Here is an 18,909-nt window from a genome sequence, read left to right on the forward strand (position 1 = left end):
TATCTGGTAGAGTAGAGGTAGCAAGATTATACGCTAGCTGATCCGGAAGCCTCCTAAAGAGTTACCAATAGGTTCGGTCTGCGAATACTGTTTTAGAGCTGTACTCTCGCAATGTAAGGAAGATTGGATCTAACCATGATGTTCATCAATAGAGTTTAAATAGAGTTCAGGATGTCCCATGATATTGGGATCAGACATTGGAGAAAGACTAGTTGGCAATTTTGCGTTCAGTATTTCAAGTGAAGTGTTATGGTGGAACCATTCTACTTCTAGTGTTTCTGATAGTAATAATTTATAATTAGTCTTTAATTTGATTAGGATATTAGTGGAATCAACAGAAGGATTATGATTATGAGCCTGTACATCCTGTGTAAGCTCAGTACTTGATTGATTTGTCCTGAAACTATTGTATGGTAATCGCTCATGTATTCGATATTTTGGCTGAACCATATTTTGTAGTGGTGCTGCCTATATACCAAGCCTCACAACCTGATTGACATTTGATAAGATATACTATGTTGTTGAGGACATCAACAATATACGTGTGTATCTTTATATTTATTTATTTATTTTTTTTTTTTATGTGAACCTCAAACACGAGAGGTATTAGAACCTATAGTACTTAGTACTGTGCTTGGGTTGAAGGTTGAGAAGACGAAAGAAGATATTTGTTGACATTGGACTTGAACTTCTGTAGATTGTAATTTTCAGGAAATACATATGAAGGAAGGTTGTTCCAGCAAATGGCAGTTGAATGAATAAATGAGGAAGATGAAAAGTTGATTCTGTGGGCTTGAAGTTGGACAGTAAATGGATGTTGGCTGGTGGCGGCACGTGTTCGGACTGTTTTGAAAGAGAGAGCGGGAATTATAGAAGCCAATTCAGAAGAACAGTGCGCATGGAAGTATCTGTAGAAGAGGCATGCAGCAGAAACAGTGCGTCTATGCGAAAGCGAGTGGAGAAACTCTGTTAGAGATGAATCTTTAATTAACCTAACTGACCTCTTCTGAATGGAATCAAGAAGCCTGAGAGAGGTTTTGGGGGCACCACCCAAGATGTGGGAACAATATCCCATGGCAAGGCGGATTTGCGATTTATACAGAGTGAGCAGCTGTTTGGAAGAAAAATAACGCAGAGAGCGAAAGAGAAAACCAAGTTTTTTAGATGCAGAGGAAGCAATATTTGTAATGTGCTTGTGCCAAGAGAGATTAGAAGTCAGGGTAATCCCCAAAAGAGATATATCATTTTGCCTAGAAATCGGAGTGTCACTAAACATAAGCATAGGAGCAGAAGAATCCTTTTTGCAAAATATAAGACAAGACTGAGTTTTAGAAGGGTCGAAATCAACTAAGTTGTCTTTGCCCCACTTTAGAATTACCCTGAAGATCGGCATTTAAGGAATTGGTAGCAAATTTTCGAGAAGTTAAAGCTGATTGACAAGGTTTCTCAAAATGGAAAGTTGAATGCAATGTGCTATCATCGGCAAAACTATGGATAGGATTTCCAGTCAATGGAAGAAGGTCATTGATATACAAGAGGAAAAGAGTGGGGGAAAGAACTGAACCTTGGGGGACACCGGCATTAGTGGAGAAGTTAGAAGACAGAGAGCCATCTACCATCACCCTCAGTGAGCGATCAGTTGGATAACCAATTACTAAAAACAGTTGGCAAACCATAAGATGGAAGCTTGTTTAGAAGACCTTTATGCCAAACACGATCAAAAGCCTTTGAGATGTCAAGAGCAACTACTTGTGTTTCACCGAACCTTTCCATTGAATTAGTCCATAAATGGGTAACATAAGCCAGAATATCACCAGTGGATCGACACTGATGGAATCCATACTGGCGATCGTTGATCATACGGAAGGTGTCTAGGTGGTTTAAGAGTTGGCAGTTAATTGTTTTCTCCATTACTTTAGAAAGAGTAGAAGTAATTGCAATGGGACGATAATTGGATGGGAGGGATTTGTCACCCTTTTTAGGAACTGGCTGGATATGAGCAAATTTCCAAGCAGAAGGAAAAACACCTTTGGAATAAGAAAGTGAAAAAAGGCGGGAAAGAATAGGAGTAAGTTCAGGAGCACAGGTTTTGAGAACAAGTGGAGAAATACCATCGGGATCTGGAGCTTTCTTAGCATCAAGATTCATCAAAATCCTTCTGATATCCTTTTGACGGAAGACCACAGGAGGCATTGAATGGAGCGTGTTGGGAATGGTGGGAGGTGTTTTACCAAGATCATTAATACATGAGCTCGAAGAAAAACTGGGATGCCAGAAGGTCAGCTTTATCCTTGGCTGAAGTGACAACAGAACCATCTGGTTTGGACAGAGGTGGGAGCAGAGATGGGCAAAAGTTGCGGCCAATAGCTTTGGCAAGAGACCAGAATGCTCGGCTACCATTAGGGCAAGAAGCAAGTTTTCTACTCTTAGCCTGTTCAACCTCTAGTTTGGACTGATTAATAACTGCTTTACAATTGTTGCGAGCTTTGGTGTAAGCAGAAAATGAATCTGAAGAATTAGAAACAAGCCAATTACGATATGCAACGTTCTTCTCTTGGACAGCCTTAGCACATTTATTGGAAAACCAAGGTTTAGATAAAGGGCGAGATTTTGAAGTGGAGTGTGGGATAAAGGATTCCATTCCTCCAAGAATAATTTCACTGACACGATCTGAGCAAACGTTGACATCAGAAGTTTTGAAACAGTAATCCGACCAAGGAAAAGAAGAAAAGAAGTCTCGCAGGTCATCCCATTTTGCATTCTTGTAATGCCAAACAACACGAGGTTGGGAATAGCCATGAGATAAAGGTTCCATTGGAGAAGAGACAAATCACCAAGTTGTGATCTTAAGTGCCTAAAGGACCTCTCACTTCGACTGTGTACTTAGAAGGGTTGTTTGTGAGAAAAAGATCGAGCGTATTGGCTGTATGATTAGGATTGTCCGGTATTCTTAGGTAAATGAACAATCCGTGCTAGTTCATTAGTAATTGCAAAAGCCTCAGCATCTCAACCTGCTGGGTCGGTGTGACTAGAAAACGGAAGCCAGCTGGAGTTGTGAACGTTAAAATCACCAAGGATAATTACCTCACTGTTAGGAAAGCTGGACTGGAGAAAGTCAAGTTGCTAAGAGAGGAAGTCAAAGAGCTCCAAGTGATTAGTGGAGTTGAGAGAACGGTAGAGACAACAGATGAATTTGACACAATGAGGTAGACAGATTTTAAGCCAGAGAAGATCAAAGAGAGGAGATTCCAAATTGCCAAGTCTCTGACAGGGAATATCAGAACGGACATATGCACAAGTACCACCTTTGAGGCGAAAGGAATCATACAGCGAATAATTTAGGCACCTGAGATGAGCAGTAGTTGAATCAACTGATAACTGAGATTCTGTCAGAAAAAGTACATGGGGTTTGGCAGACTGCAAGTGGAAATGGACATCATTGAGATTAGAATTGAGAACACGTACATTTGTGAAATGAATTAGGAAGTCCTTGGGAGGTTTAGATCTTTTCGCAGATAGGCTTGCTCTATTAGTTTGACAATTCATTGTGTATTCAATAGTAAGAAAAATGGTGGGACATGCTGTATGAAGTAATGAAATTTTTGGATATGGCATACATGTGGTAAGAATATACCCAGATCCTTGACATAACGTGGCCTCGACAATGCTCCCCGCATACACACTACTCGGACTCCCTCCAGTCACTATCTGGCAGAGTAGAGGTAGCAAGATTATACACTAGCTGATCCGGAAGCCTCCTAGAGAGTTACCAATAGGTTTGGTCCGGTGTACTAACTAGCGGCCAGCCTGCGAACACCGTTTTAGAGCTGTACCCTCGAAATGTAAGGAATATTGGATCTCGCCACGACGTTCATCATAACCTCAAAAGTCATCAATCATACTGCATGATGGAAGAGATAGGGAAGGATTGACCGGAACTTAGCTCTAGAGACTAAACATGGGTTCCACCACTTCAAGCCTCCAATAAGCAAAGTGGTGGTATTTCACCGGCTGATGAGTCATCTACCACCTAGTACTGCCTGGTAACATAGAGGGGCGGCGGTCCTCCATGTGGTGTGGGCGCCACACCTCGACCCCTGCTTACGTTGGTTCACACCTAGGTGGTCACCCACCATGTACTTGTGCATGGAGGTTATACTAAGGAAGCTCCCAATTTATTTAATTCATATTATGCTTTTGCTAGAATATTGATATGAGCAATTAACAACAGTGGTTTAAGATTTACTATAAATTTCTCATTGTCATTAAAAATAAGATTAAAACTTTCCTGCAAAAAAATGAAGTTATGGATTAAATGCAAATAAATTGGATGCTGCTTATTTCTTTATTATAAATAAGATTGGAAACCTATTTTTTGTCTCTCTTATTTCAACACTCTACCTCAGATAATTTAATCTCTGGTAATTTTCATTCCTTTAAGTTTATTTTTTATCAAGTCATGCAGTTTATTCGTTTAGAAAACAAATATAAATTCTTTATAAATTATATTCATCAAATTCATTAAATTATAGGGGATGCACAGGGGAAAATCAAGTAATTTATATTGTTGTTTATAACAAAAAGCTGAATTATAGGTCTTAAACATATAAATGTTGTTATTTCTTATTAAAACGTATATTTCTTATTAAAACGTATATAAATTCATTAAAATCATAAAATGTTTCCATTAAACCAATCTAAATGTAATTGGTACCTGTTCGGAATGAATGCAAAGCAAGCAATGAAGGGATGGGTGGTGAGCATCAGTGAACAGGGGACGTCCTCCTATTAAGTTAATTAATATACAGGGTTATTCAAAATGAAGTCCGGGGTTTCAGAATTTTTTTTTGGGAAAGCGCATGTGTCATAATCATTTGTAGCCATATTGAAAGAATGCATAATATCTCAAGTTTTGTTCCCACGCTCGCAATGTTCAGTATGCTACACGGCTAACCACCAGATGGCGTTGGATGCATACCACCGTGCAGTCGTTCGTTTGCCTGTGACGCCGGTTCTGTTCTGTTGCGACATGGCTTCGGAATGTAATGAGAAAGCTCTTACTGTGTGGGAGTTTCATGTAAGTAAATCTGTTACCGTTGTGCAAGGCCACTTTCGGACAGAGTGATTTTTTCTGATGAATCGACCTTGCATTTGTCGGGGAAAGTGAATAAGCAGAATGTGCGATTTTGGGCGATTTCACTAAAGGCTCTCATATTGAACATTTATGAGGTATGAAAAAAAACTTAATTACTATACTTGCATTCTGGAAATATTTCTTTCTTCCTATGTCTGCTCATGTGTGTACAGGAATTGTTTGAAACCCCGGACTTCATTTTGAATACCCCTGTATATTGAAAGAACTCAATATCTTTTTAGTAAGCGTATTTTTCCAAATGATATGTTGAATGTCTTTGCCTGTTTGAATGTCTGTGCTGATTTTCGGTAACTTCAAATACAGCAGAATTAAGATCATTTTCAGAATTTTGTGATTTACATTTGGCACGCTCAAAATTTTGTCACCCCAAGTGATCGCTTGGTTTACTTATACTGTTGGGCCAGCTCTGATTGGAGCAGACAATTCAATACATAACTCTGCTCTGTTTAAAAAGTGGAAAAGAGGTTTTACTCAGGCAACCACCACTGACAAAACAGTCCAAGTCAGAACCTCTACATATCAATACCTTACAAGTGTAATTATTTTAATAATTCAAATAAAAGGGAATATAACAATAAAATGAAGCTGGTGGTTGTCATAATAGCTCAGGAGGGATAAAGAAACAAAACTGTTTCTGAACAGAATTTTGAAATTTCCACTTAAATAGATTTCGGTGGAAAGACTTAACACAAGTATTCATATGAAAGGCTGCCAATAATTGTGGAAAAAAAAAAAAAAAAAAAAAAAGGTGCAATATTAAGATAGCAAACAGATATGAATCTGCTCATTATGCTAATTTCTAGCTGTTTTAGTTCTACACTATTTTGTTTTGGCTCCAGCTTATTGTTTACTTGAAGCACTGCTAATTTATTTTCAATTATTTCATAGTACAAATGGAAATTATTTTAGTTTATCTATTTTAGTGGATAAACTAAAATATAACAGTTGGTCGAGATATTAAAGACTCTGCAGTGATTACACTGTGTTTTCTCATAATGAGAGAAAAGAAACTGGAAGTATTGAAAGACTTCATAAAGATGAACTACTGAACAAAAAATTGCTCATGATTTAGGTATAGCATGAAACTTAACCATTATTTCTCTGTTTAAACAATATTTATAGTGCATCTGCAGTTGACATATTATTGTTGTTTATTTAATAAATATGCTCATGGGTTGAACTTCGCCTCCGTAGCCGAGTGGTCTGGAGCGGGAGTGCAGTAGCACATGCTCTTTGAGTAGACCGGGGTTCAAGCCCCTGACTGCTGCATATGGTCGATCTGCCAACCCGCACTGGACCAGCATGGCAGATTATGGTCCATTTCCCTCAGCATGAATTGTTGAGGAAGCTTCCATCCTGTAGTGGGTTGATAATGGCTGCACTTTTTTAAACTGCAAAAAAGTAAAAGGGGACAGTTTCTGGAAGATTGGGTATTGAGGGAGATGTGGTATGGAAAAATATCTGCTTGGAAGCAAAACCTAATAATAAACAACTTGGGAGTGGAAGGAATTGTGTATTTGTATTGCAGCTCATACATTCACTGTCTTGCTTTGTTTATGCCAATTAAGCAAGTACCATTGTATTCCAAAACATTATTTCTGAACTATATCTAAATTAGTATTTATTACATCACCTCCTTTTTTTCCTTGATATTGATGTCTTTTCAACCTGTCATATAAATCTTCTTTGGTCCCATATAAACTGGCTGTACTCCTGGCTAAACTATTTGTCTTCCCATGATGTAAAGTATCTAAAAGACAGCACCATTAAAATATTAATATAAATTAAAATATTGTCACATAAAAAAAATTACTAACTAATGTAAAAATTTGCATAATTTTACCTAATCACATTCCAGGACTCCTCCACAAACATGAAAAATAATGTATTTGCAACAAATTTTGTACTGTTTACATGTGGCTAAAAAACTATGTCAAATTTACTTATACAGTTTATGTGGGATTTTTCTTTCTTTTTTTTAAACTTTGAAAAATGAAATGTGTAAAATATACAGTTTAATGCACATGGGACCTATAAAGTTTTTTGCGGCTTAGCTTTGTTCTTTTAGTAACATACAAGGTGTGACAATAAAGTTCCTGGACTGGTCCAATAAAAAAAACAAGTGAAGGAGCTCAAAAATGATTTTATTTTTATTCAAAGTAATTACTACCTGAGTGAAAGCACTTATTACACCATTGTAAAAGTTTCTGAGACAATGAAGGTCATCCAAAGAGAGCATGTTTAGTTTCGCAGTTATGTTTTTCTTGATATCCTAAACATCCTGAAATTGCTTTCCTTTGAGGGCAGTTTTCACCTTGGGAAAGAGGTGAAAACTGCCCTCACTTTCTGCTGGTGCTAGACTGTGAGAGTAGAGTGGATGGTTGATTCTGTACAATTCTGTGGTTCATCAGAAATGTCTTCATATCAAGTGCAGAATGGCCGGGATATTGCTGTACAACAAGAACTAACTGCCTTTCTCTTGAAATTGTGGCCTTACCCAGAAAATGTGGTTCAATAGTCTTGGACACAGCATTGACTCTTTTCCCTTCAAGCAGGAATTCCTTGTGAATCACTCTGCTTGTCGAAAAACATGACCAGACTTTTGTAAACGAAAAATGAAAACTCTTTTGGGCCTCAATAATGATTTTTAAATCCATTGCACGCTCTGATGCTTTCTCTAGGTTGCACTGAAATACCCAACACTCAATTCCAGTGACAACACAGTTGAGGAAATTAGGATTGTTTTGACAAGTCTTGAAGAAGTTTCTGCATGATGACACCATTCGTTGCCTCTGCACATCCATGAGGCTATGTGGCAGAAATTTTGCACAGACCTTCCTTTTTCCTAAATCTTCATGCAGAATTTGATGAATCATCTCTTTATTCATATCCAATTCATCAGCCATCATTCTGAGGGTCAACAAATGATCGCTTGCCACAATTTCCCAAACGTTTGCAACTCTATCCTCATTTTGGGAGGTGGATGGATTTCTACTTCTTGGATCATTGCAAACATCCTCATGTCAGTCTTTGAATTGCTTATACTATTCAAAAACATTGGTACAACTTAAAATTTCATCACCATAAATAGATTTTACCATTTCAAATTCATTGCAGATTTTCCTAGTTTAAAAATAAAATTTGATATTCATTCATTCATTGCTCCATTGCAAAATCGTGTCACAGAATGTTCATACTACTAACAAATTTGTATATCCTATCAGTTTACTGGATAATCTCTGTATCACCATCTGTTGGAGGAAGTTTGAACTACAATATACAGGCTGGCCTCGATTAATTTGTCCCACGAGCGCATTGCACAAAATGGAAACACATTAATCGAATATAACAATCAATAGGAAAAATTATAATTGGCCCCTGACCTTCTGGAATGTCCATAAAGAATTTTAAAAATACCTTTTAAATAACTTTTTAATGTATACAATGTAAAAGATAATGAAAATAATTATGGAATTAAATGTTTATTGCATAAAACAGCAGTTCCCAAACTGTGGGCAGCAGAATATTTAAAATTTTTGAGGGAAACACAGCTATACTCGACATGTCGGACACCGCACCAACTACTAGCTCGAGGTAGTTCACAGTTTCAACATTTCTTATTAAGTTGTTTGGACCTAACTACTAAACGGAACTGTTAGGTATTTCTTTTGGTCTGGGCGCGCTGTGAAAAAATTACTGAGACACTAAGGGCGCCGTGAACCGAGAAAGTTTTGGAACCTCTGACAAAATACACAATGAAGAAATGACTGTTGCGGAAATATTTGAACAGTGTTAACTTTCTCTTTTTATCAATCAATTTCCGATAGCCGACAACAATCTTCTCTGGGCCCTGGCAAAATAAATATTGCAGAGAACCTCAAACCTTTTGTTTGAGGTTCTCTGTGATATGAAAGATTTCAACTAGTTCTTTTACCGTTATCTCCTTCGCAGCAACATTTTCATTTGGCTCATTTAAAAATTTTAATTTTTAAACGAGCCAAATTTTTAAATGCAAGTCTGCATTGACTTTATTAGCAGGAGACAAACAAGTAACACGTCTTCTTCAAATGGTTGATGGAACACAACTGAGGCAGGCAGCAGGCAAACGTTTGTTTATTGCCCATCCAACACGCGGTAAGCTTAACACGCAATTCAAATCTTTTTCAACTATCGCATAAAAAAAAAAAAAAAAAAAAAGATCATGTTAACTGGAAATTTGCATCGTGTAAAGTGAAAAGTGGTATAATTTTTTTAAAATAGCGGTAACAGAAAAATGCGTTAATCGAACTCGCGTTATGCAAGGCCTGGCTGTACTACACTACTTCCATTTATTTTTAAACTCATAGAATGCGACTACAACAGCACCAGTCCAGGAACCTTTATTGCCATACCTTGTATATGTGAACCAGTTACAAATTACTTTTTCATTACTGATTGTTTTTTTTTTAAATATTTGAATACTTTTTAAATTCAAACAATTTAAATTACTATTACCAGTGTGGAGTGGAGCTGGTGACATATGGGTGAATTTGCCTGGAACTATGTTTCTCATGCCATGGGGAAGACTATAGAATAGTATTAAAATGAGTTGCAATTTAATCCGTTTCAGAGAGCTAAAAGCTCAAGGCCATATATGATGCTTATATGTAGCTGAAATCACAGTTCTAATAGCTTCATAATAAACAATACAGTCTATGACAATGTCATTTACTCTAGTCACTGTCAGGCTTAGGCTGTTTTGTGCCCTAGCTGTTTTGTTTTGTTATTTGGTTTTTAGGAGCATTAGCAACTAAGGCCATATTGCTCCAGAGATATGCGGTGGTCATTCCCTGACATTTCCGCATCCTCTGTATTTGGTGGTCACAGGCTCGAACCCCAGTCTAATCAAGAAGCGTGTGCTATGCACTGCTGCTCCTGCCCACCCGGCTACAGAGGCACCTTGGGCCCTACCACTGGTATTAGAGTTTTAAATTCTAGTATCTAACTGATACTAGAATTTAAAATTCTAGTATCAGTTAGGAAGGTCATGCTTTTCAGTAAGTATTATCTGAAATTAAACATTTTACTGATGCAAGATGAAAATTTTATTTCAGTAGAGCAAAATTTTACATTAATTTAATCTTTAATCTTTATTGTATACAAACATGGTATATACAATAGACCCTTCACAGTAGCAATGCCAGGGGTTTTACATTGGTAAAATTGACGGAACACAACTGAGGCGGGCAGCAGGCAAACGTTTGTTTATTGCCCGTCCAACACGCGGTAAGCTTAACACGCGATTCAAATCTTTTTCAACTATCGCATAAAAAAAAAATTTAGATAAATTAACATTAATTTGGGTGAGAGTAACAATGTGTAGGAGAAGATTTTACAGCTCTGGCAAATGGATAAGTCTTAGCTATATTTTTGCTGTTTTATTGACTTAATTTTCATATTCATTTATTTTCTATAAGTAGCTTTATATTCCTAGTCACACTCCTTAGTTTATTTTGAATTTAGTTAGCGATTTTGCAAGTTAGTACTTAGTATCCATAGAGCCATGTACCATTTGAAACTTGCCGCCATTGTTATAGTATATTAGATCAATACAGAATAGCGTAAAGTATATCCTAACTTGATAGCATAAGGTATATCTTAAACCAACTAGTGTAATATGTAGCACTGTATTAGAAATCTCTTAGCTTAGTATAATATTATCAATTAATCAATAAAATTTATTAATCTTATTAAATTTCATTGTTAATTAAATTGTACTTAAACTGAATCATGACCCAGACTAGAGCAGCAAAGCAATGAGCACAAAGTAGCAGGAGTGCTGTGGCTCGGGGGAGAACCGAAAGGGGCAATTCTCCAATGCATCACAGTCTAAAAAAATGCACGAAATGTGAAATGTTTGCAGACTTTTCTGGAACAGAACATGATTTAGTCAAGGAGGATGTCTTTGTGTCCGCTAGGTGCAGAGAGTGTCAAGAAATTAGGTGCCAACTCAGTGTTCTGATGGGTGTGTATGTGAGTTTGAGGTGTAGGGTAGATGCCCTCTAAGAAATTAATATGAGGGGCCTATCAAACTCTCAGCTGCCCAACTCAACACCAGAGCTCACCGCTGTTCATCAGGCAACACAACGCAATCTCCAATGCAGAATGCACTGGTCCAACAGGAGCTAGTTATTGTTGGAGACTCTATTGTCAGGGAGACAGGAAATATATTATGCAAAAAGCATAGGTGGAACAGAACCAGGGTATGTTTGCCAGGGGCAAAATTTGATGATGTTGTAGATTTTGATTTGCACATGGAAGACTGCTGTACAAATTGGAGCAGTATGGCATTAAGGGCAAGTTGTTACAATGGATAAAGGGATGCTTGAGTGGAAGACAACAGAGAGTGGTAATCAATGGATACTGCTGTTTGTGGACTAATGTTATTAGTTGAGTACCCCAAGGTTCGGTGCTGGGCCCGTTGTTGTTTTGTGTATATACATTTTGAAAATATTTCCACACTGATTTCTCGCTATCATTAAGGGCACGTTTGAACTGTTCATCTTTGAAAAATTGCCTTATTTGTGGACCAATGAAAATGCTTTGGTCTTGGGAATTTCTCTTGCAAGTATACGAATGCAGGACTGTTCACTTCCAAAGCCTTCACAAAATTTTTCACGAGCCCCAGTTTAATGTGGAGTGGTGGAAGCAACACTTTATTTAGATCTACCCGAGGTTCAAATCCTACATTCTTCATTTCAGGTGTTAATAATTTTTGGTGAGACCAACTCCTCTTCTTGTAGTGCATATCCTTGTCATGACTATCCCACTCGCAGAGAAAGCAATACTTAGAGTAATACTTATTACTTACTAAGTACTTAGTGTACTTATAACAATACTTAGTGTAACCCTTTTAATGGTGATTACCTTTAAATCACCACATATCTGCCACTCGTATTTCTGATAGTGTACATCTTAGAGGATGTTCTCCATATTTATATATGTTTCCTTTTTGTGGATGACATACACAAGAGGTATTGAAGGCAGCATATTTCCATTGTGTAATAACACAGCCTGAAGGCTAACCTTAGAAGCATCTAAATTTGTCACCATTCTTCGGAAATATGCCTTGTGTTCATTGCTGCCAATTAGACCAACAACATCCTTACAAACAGTGAGTTCTGTTTGTAAGGATGTTTGATAGAATTTATCATAGTCTTTATTTTGCGTATGCAATGTCATCACTTTCACAGAATGAGCTAGAAGATTCCACTCTTGTAGCATCGAGGCCAAAGGTTCTGCCTTATTCTTTGGCAATTCAAGATCTCTGATAAGATCAATAATCTCACTTTCTGTGATCTTATGGTTCAGAAGGATAAAAGTTAGGACAAAATGGCGGACCCCTTGATGTAGACGGCTGCTGCACTTCGTGTATATATAAAGTTGATGTTCATTAGTGTCTTCATCTTCATCAGAGTGTACACAAAAGTGGTTAGATGGTTCAGGAATAGGTAGTACTTCACTGTGACGCATGGAATGAATTGCAGATGGTATATTTGGGTATGTCACTGTCCACTTTTTCTTCATTGTCATCCCTTTTCCAATAGGAGGCACCATACAGAAGTAACAGTCTGTGACGTGATTTGTTGGCTCCCTCCATATCATGGGCACTTCGAAAGGCATAAAACGTCCCTTTCGATTCACCCATGCATTGAGTTTTGATGAACAGGTAGTGCAGCATATGTGTGGAGCCCAGTTGCCTCCTGCCCAAAGTACAAGAAGTAGGCCTTTTTTATGACTCAAGTTAAGGGACGCTTTCTTGAAGCTAACGTAACTTCTCCATATATGTAATAGAAGTCATTTGAACTATTCACACGATTATGGGGCATATGCATTTTGCCAAGAGCTGTAGTTGGTAATGTAGAGTAACTCGCTAACTTGAGAACCCAATTATAATTTGAAAACAGGAGCCAATTGACAAATTTTAATGTGATTTTCGTGCTGGATATTTTCGTTTTCATAACATTTTATGTGTTGACCAGTGTTATCATGGAAAATAAGAGAAATTCCAGTAGAGATTGTGACCATGAATAATAAATCAGCTAACCTCAGTGTATTTATATTACACAAAGGTATCAGATTGTGACCATGAATAATAAATCAGCTAACCTCAGTGTATTTATATTCCACAAAGGTATCACAAAAGTATCCTTGTTACCTAAAAAAGGCAGCATCTTGGCAGTAACAGAAGGGGAGGGGAAGCCACAGATTGACAGATTTTACAATTCTATGAAAGCGAGAACTGACATACTTGAATGAGTTGTGTACTATGTATGATATCAGCTGGAATACCTTATGCTAGTCCATAGTGGTTTTTCCTTCCTTAATAAATCTAGAAGGTATCAATTTGAAAGTGACATGAAAATAATCTGCAAAGAAGACTGTTCATAAAAAAAAAAAATATTGCGATAAAAGATAGGCATAAGAAACAATGTGTTTTTTTATTTCATACCATGCAGAATTTTCATGTAGCAAAACACGACACTTTGGAAAAAGGATGTAAATGATTTCATTTTACTATTTCAAGATTATAATATTCATCACATAAACAGGCAAAATTAATAGGAATTTATATATTTATTTATTGTTTTAAATATAAAAATTTCAAATTGCTTTTTTTTGTAAATATTAGCATCATTTCTTGTGCTGGAGTAATTCCAATGTTTGTGCAATTAATGTTGCCACAAATTTAAATTTAGCATAGATTAAATGTTCATATTTTTCTATTTTATGTTACCAACATTTTTCTGAAAAAAAAAACAAAAAAAAAAAAAAACCTTTTTTTATTTCATTAAAACTTTTTTAATTTTAATAAATTTTTAGTGGCAAAAAACCACATTTGCAAAACTTTTAATTATTATTAAAAAAATGAAATTAATAATCATTGCGATCTGCTGGTAAAATGCGAAGCATTAATACACTAAATGCACAATTCCAAAAATCAAAGAGTTGTTTAAAATATTAAAGTTAAAATCTGGAGTTTGTTGGGGGACTGATATCACTCCCCTGTTACAAAAAGGGGAGGAGGGTGTACTATTGCTAGTTAAACATCTTTGAATACATATAGACTTTAAAAACATCTTAATGCTAAATACTCTGAGATGACACCCACATGGGGTCATAAATTCAAATTGAAAAGGGATGGTTGTGGAACAAATACATAAACAGAAATGTCTTCTGCCAGAGAAGAATTAATTGAAATAAATTTCCACCTAATAATGTAGAAGTGGGTTATCTGAATAAATTTAGAGTGCACAAATTATTAGAAAGATTTGGCAAATGATGTGGGTAAAATTATATATATATATATATTTTTTTTTTTTTTTGGCTGACTGAATAAGCTTTGCATCCTTGCATTAGTCTGTCAATACTAACATTAATACATGTATAAGTATAGTGCAAAAGCATCAATAATACATAGCCAAATCTGAATGAACAGAATATTAGCAAAGTGGCATCGTTTTAAGTTATATCTCATATTGTAAATACCTTCACAACGAGTTGCCATGATATTGCACTACTTCGAATAAGTAACGCTTCACCTGAGGAGAAGACTAATGTTACTTATTCTCAGATGGATACCACCACCCAGACGGCACCGTTTCAGGGCTATTTTGTATATGTGTGGGATAATAACTCAACTATCCACTTGTCCCTATTAGACTTAGAAAAGCAAAAAGTAAAGGGAAAGTAATAGTAGGAGTGGAAGAGGAAAAGAAACGGTGTAGAAGAATGAAAGGGACAGTAACTCCTTCAACTGCCACTACTCAAAAACTCAAACTCCTCAAATAGACAACGCTTCCCCAGTGGAGAAGGCTGTTGTTACCTATTTTTGGAAACTCCGGACATCATCAGGTTCCCCCTGGTGCCGTTTCAGGGCTGTTTATGTATGTATGTGAATATCTACTCGAATATCCACTTGTCCCTATTAGACTTAGAAAAGCAAAAAAGATAGAGGGAAAGTTATAGTAGGAGTGGAAGAGGAAAAGAAACGGTGTAGAAGAATGAAAGGGACAATAACTCCTTCCGGGGGCTCACATCTGGTGAGTATGGGCTTGGCACACCCAGGGTCCTGAGCTGGATATCATCATTCTTCTCTTTCTTGGTGATCCCCTTATACTTTTGTCTCTCTCTCTCACTCTCAGGGTAACTCGGGAGCTTTTTTTTTTTTTCCTGGTGCAGCATAAGCCTCAGGCTTTCTTGCATCATATGGCTATTAATAATAATAATAATAATAATAACTCCGGACATCATCAAGCTCCCCCTAGCGGCACCGTTTCAGGGCTATTTGGCCCTTCTTCAGTGAGTGGGTAGGTACCCAAGTGATGCAATGATGGCAAAACAGTTATGAAGTATAACTCCACAATATGAGAGGTGCCTGATGGTGTATGATGTATTTAGACTATAAAGCATTTAGGGCGTAAGCCTCAATCTACGGAAAAGTCTAGACTATGTATAAGTATAGTGCGAAAGCATCAATAATACATAGCCAAATCTGAATGAACAGAATATTAACAAAGCGGCATCGTTTTAAGTTATATCTCATATTGTGAATACCTTCACAACGAGTTGCCATGATATTGCACTACTTCGAATAAGTAACGCTTCACCTGAGGAGAAGACTAATGTTACTTATTCTCAGATGGATACCACCACCCAGACGGCTGTTTTGCCATCATTGCATCACTTGGGTACCTACCCACCCACCGAAGGAGGGCCAAATAGCCCTGAAACTATGCTGTCTGGGTGGTGGTATCCATCTGAGAATAAGTAACATTAGTCTTCTCCTCAGGTGAAGCGTTACTTATTCGAAGTAGTGCAATATCATGGCAACTCATTGTGAAGGTATTCACAATATGAGATATAACTTAAAACGATGCCGCTTTGCTAATATTCTGTTCATTCAGATTTGGCTATGTATTATTGATGCTTTTGCACTATACTTATACATAGTCTAGACTTTTCCATATCTTGAGGCTTACGCCCTAAATGCTTTATAGTCTAAATACATCATACTCCATCAGGCATCTCTCATATTGTGGAGTTATACTTCATAACTGTTTTCCCATCATTGCATCACTCGGGTACCTACCCACTCACCGAAGAAGGGCCAAATAGCCCTGAAACGGTGCCGCCAGGGGGAGCCTGATGATGGCCGGAGTTTCCGAGAATAGGTAACAACAGCCTTCTCCACTGGGGAAATGTTGCCTATTCGAGGAGTTTATGAGTTTTTGAGTGGTGTGAGTTGAAGGAGTTATTGTCCCTTTCATTCTTCTACACCGTTTCTTTTCCTCTTCCGTTTCTTTTCCTCTTCCACTCCTACTATAACTTTCCCTCTACTTTTTGCTTTTCTAAGTCTAATAGGGACAAGTGGATATTCAAGTAGATATTCACATACATACATAAACAGCCCTGAAACGGTGCCGCCAGGGGGAGCCTGATTATGTCCGGAGTTTCCGAGAATAGGTAACAACAGCCTTCTCCACTGGGGAAGCGTTGCCTATTCGAGGAGTTTATGAGTTGTTGAGTGGTGTGAGTTGAAGGAGTTATTGTCCCTTTCATTCTTCTACACCGTTTCTTTTCCTCTTCCACTGCTACTATAACTTTCCCTCTACTTTTTGCTTTTCTAAGTCTAATAGGGACAAGTGGATAGTTGAGTTATTATCCCACACATATACAAAATAGCCCTGAAACGGTGCCGTCTGGGTGATGGTATCCATCTGAGAATAAGTAACATTAGTCTTCTCCTCAGGTGAAGCGTTACTTATTCGAAGTAGTGCAATATCATGACAACTCGTTGTGAAGGTATTCACAATATGAGTTTTAACTTAAAACGATGCCGCTTTGTTAATATTCTGTTCATTCAGATTTGGCTATGTATTATTGATGCTTTCGCACTATACTTATACATAGTCTAGACTTTTCCATAGCTTGAGGCTTACACCCTAATGCTTTATAATATAACATTAATACATTAAGATAATACAAGGCTTGCCAATGTTAATTGTATTATATTGAAACTTCACTGTGACCTTAGGTCTCTGGCACAATCACACTAGTAGAGATTTATCACCTTGAAAAATCTAGTTTTTTTGTGAGTAGACAGTAGAAAAGTGAAAGGGTTAAGGGGGGGGGAATACTCCTGTAAATAGGCAGAGATATGTTAGATTGGTTACATTCAATGTGCTGCACATCTATTCTACAACTATCTTTCCTCAATTTGAATGTATGCCCCCCTCAGGTTTGTAATCTGAGCAAGAGGAAGAATCCCATCAACATTGAGTCTGCTGAACCCATTTAAGGCCTTATACACCTCAATCAGATCACCTCGCATGTGCCTAATCTCCAGACGTTGCAATTTTCAGAATTTAAGCCTTTCTTCTTAAGAGCACCCCTTTGTTCCCCTCACCAGTCTTGCTGACCTTTCTGTACTCATTCTAGCAACTCTACATTCTTCCTAAAATGAGATTTCCAGACCTGTATACGTAATACTCAAAGTGTGGCCTGACCATTGCCTTATACAAGAGAATAATCGCCTACTTATCCCTGATCGCAAAATTCCCATGACATACTCTGGCAGCCTGTCTGCGCATCTCAGAACACTTCATATCTGACTGAACAATTACCCCCCAGGTCGCTTACATTCTCCACTACCATGAGTGTAACACCACCCAGTTGGTACATTTCACAGGGGTTACTGCTACCCATATGCAGTACTTTGCATTTGTCAATGCTAAACTTCAATTGCCACTTCTCAGCCCATCTGCCCAAATTTTCTAGATCCTGTTGCAGTAGCATACTGTCAAACCTGCCAATCTTTGTATCATCTGCAAACTCTTGGACATTAAGCCTGATAAACCATCAATATCATTGATAAATATACAAAACAACAATGGGGCCAACATGGAACCCTGGGGGACTCCACTATTAACATCAGTCCACAAGCAATGTTCATTGATTACCATTCTCTGTCTTCTCGCACTCAATCACCCTTTTATCCATTGTAGCAACTTGCCCTTAATGCTCCAATTATATACAGATATTGCTCCAATTTGTACAGTAGTTTTTCATTTGCAACAGTACCAAAAGCTTATGTGAAATCCAAGTATAAGATGTCAAAATTATTTTTTGCAACCAGTTCCTTTGTAACACATCATAGTATCCAATCAAATTTGTCAGACAAGATTTTCCCTTAACAAACCCATGCTGTGTCTGAATTATTACTGCACTCTTGTCTAGATGAACATGCAATGCTTCTTTAACCAGTGGCTCCAATATTTTCTGCAGAACAGAAGTTAAACTAAAAGGTGTGTAATTATTCACGTCACCCTTATTTGATCCCCTTTGTGAATTGGGGATATATTTGCATATCTCCAGTCCATATGGACTTCCTCTGAGTCCAAGGATGCCCTCATAATTATGGCTTACTTCCTTTGCTGCTTCCTTTAATGTAACTGGATAGATCACATCCACCCCAGATGCTTTTCTTATGTTTAACTTCAACAATTTCTCCTCCACTTATTACAAAATCATTTAGTTTAAATTACCACTCTAACAGTTCCCTGTCAGAGTGATAAACTTCTGGCCTCCACTTCCCTACCAAATTCCTTATGTTTGAATGTAGATGCAAAATAATCATTATTCATATTCTTTGTCAGATAACTGAGAAGGGTCCTCAACAATTGAACCATCGATATCAAGTGGTCCAATCTGAT

The 18,909-nt window shown here is 37.4% G+C and overlaps 1 protein-coding gene across 1 annotated transcript in view; it reads right to left on the minus strand.

The window, feature by feature from the left end:
• LOC150081645 (uncharacterized) overlaps positions 1-18,909 on the minus strand; it is a 981,095-nt gene that overhangs the window by 18,168 nt on the left and 944,018 nt on the right. Inside the window, exon 54 of the mRNA XM_090380575.1 lies at positions 6,789-6,905. Coding sequence (XP_090236701.1) covers positions 6,789-6,905 — 117 coding nt within the window. The remainder of the gene's footprint in view (positions 1-6,788; positions 6,906-18,909) is intronic.

Source organism: Mastigoproctus giganteus, chromosome 8 (assembly GCF_048544385.1).
Source record: "Mastigoproctus giganteus isolate SK-2022 chromosome 8, ASM4854438v1, whole genome shotgun sequence".
In the NCBI taxonomy this organism is placed as follows: domain Eukaryota; kingdom Metazoa; phylum Arthropoda; class Arachnida; order Uropygi; family Thelyphonidae; genus Mastigoproctus; species Mastigoproctus giganteus.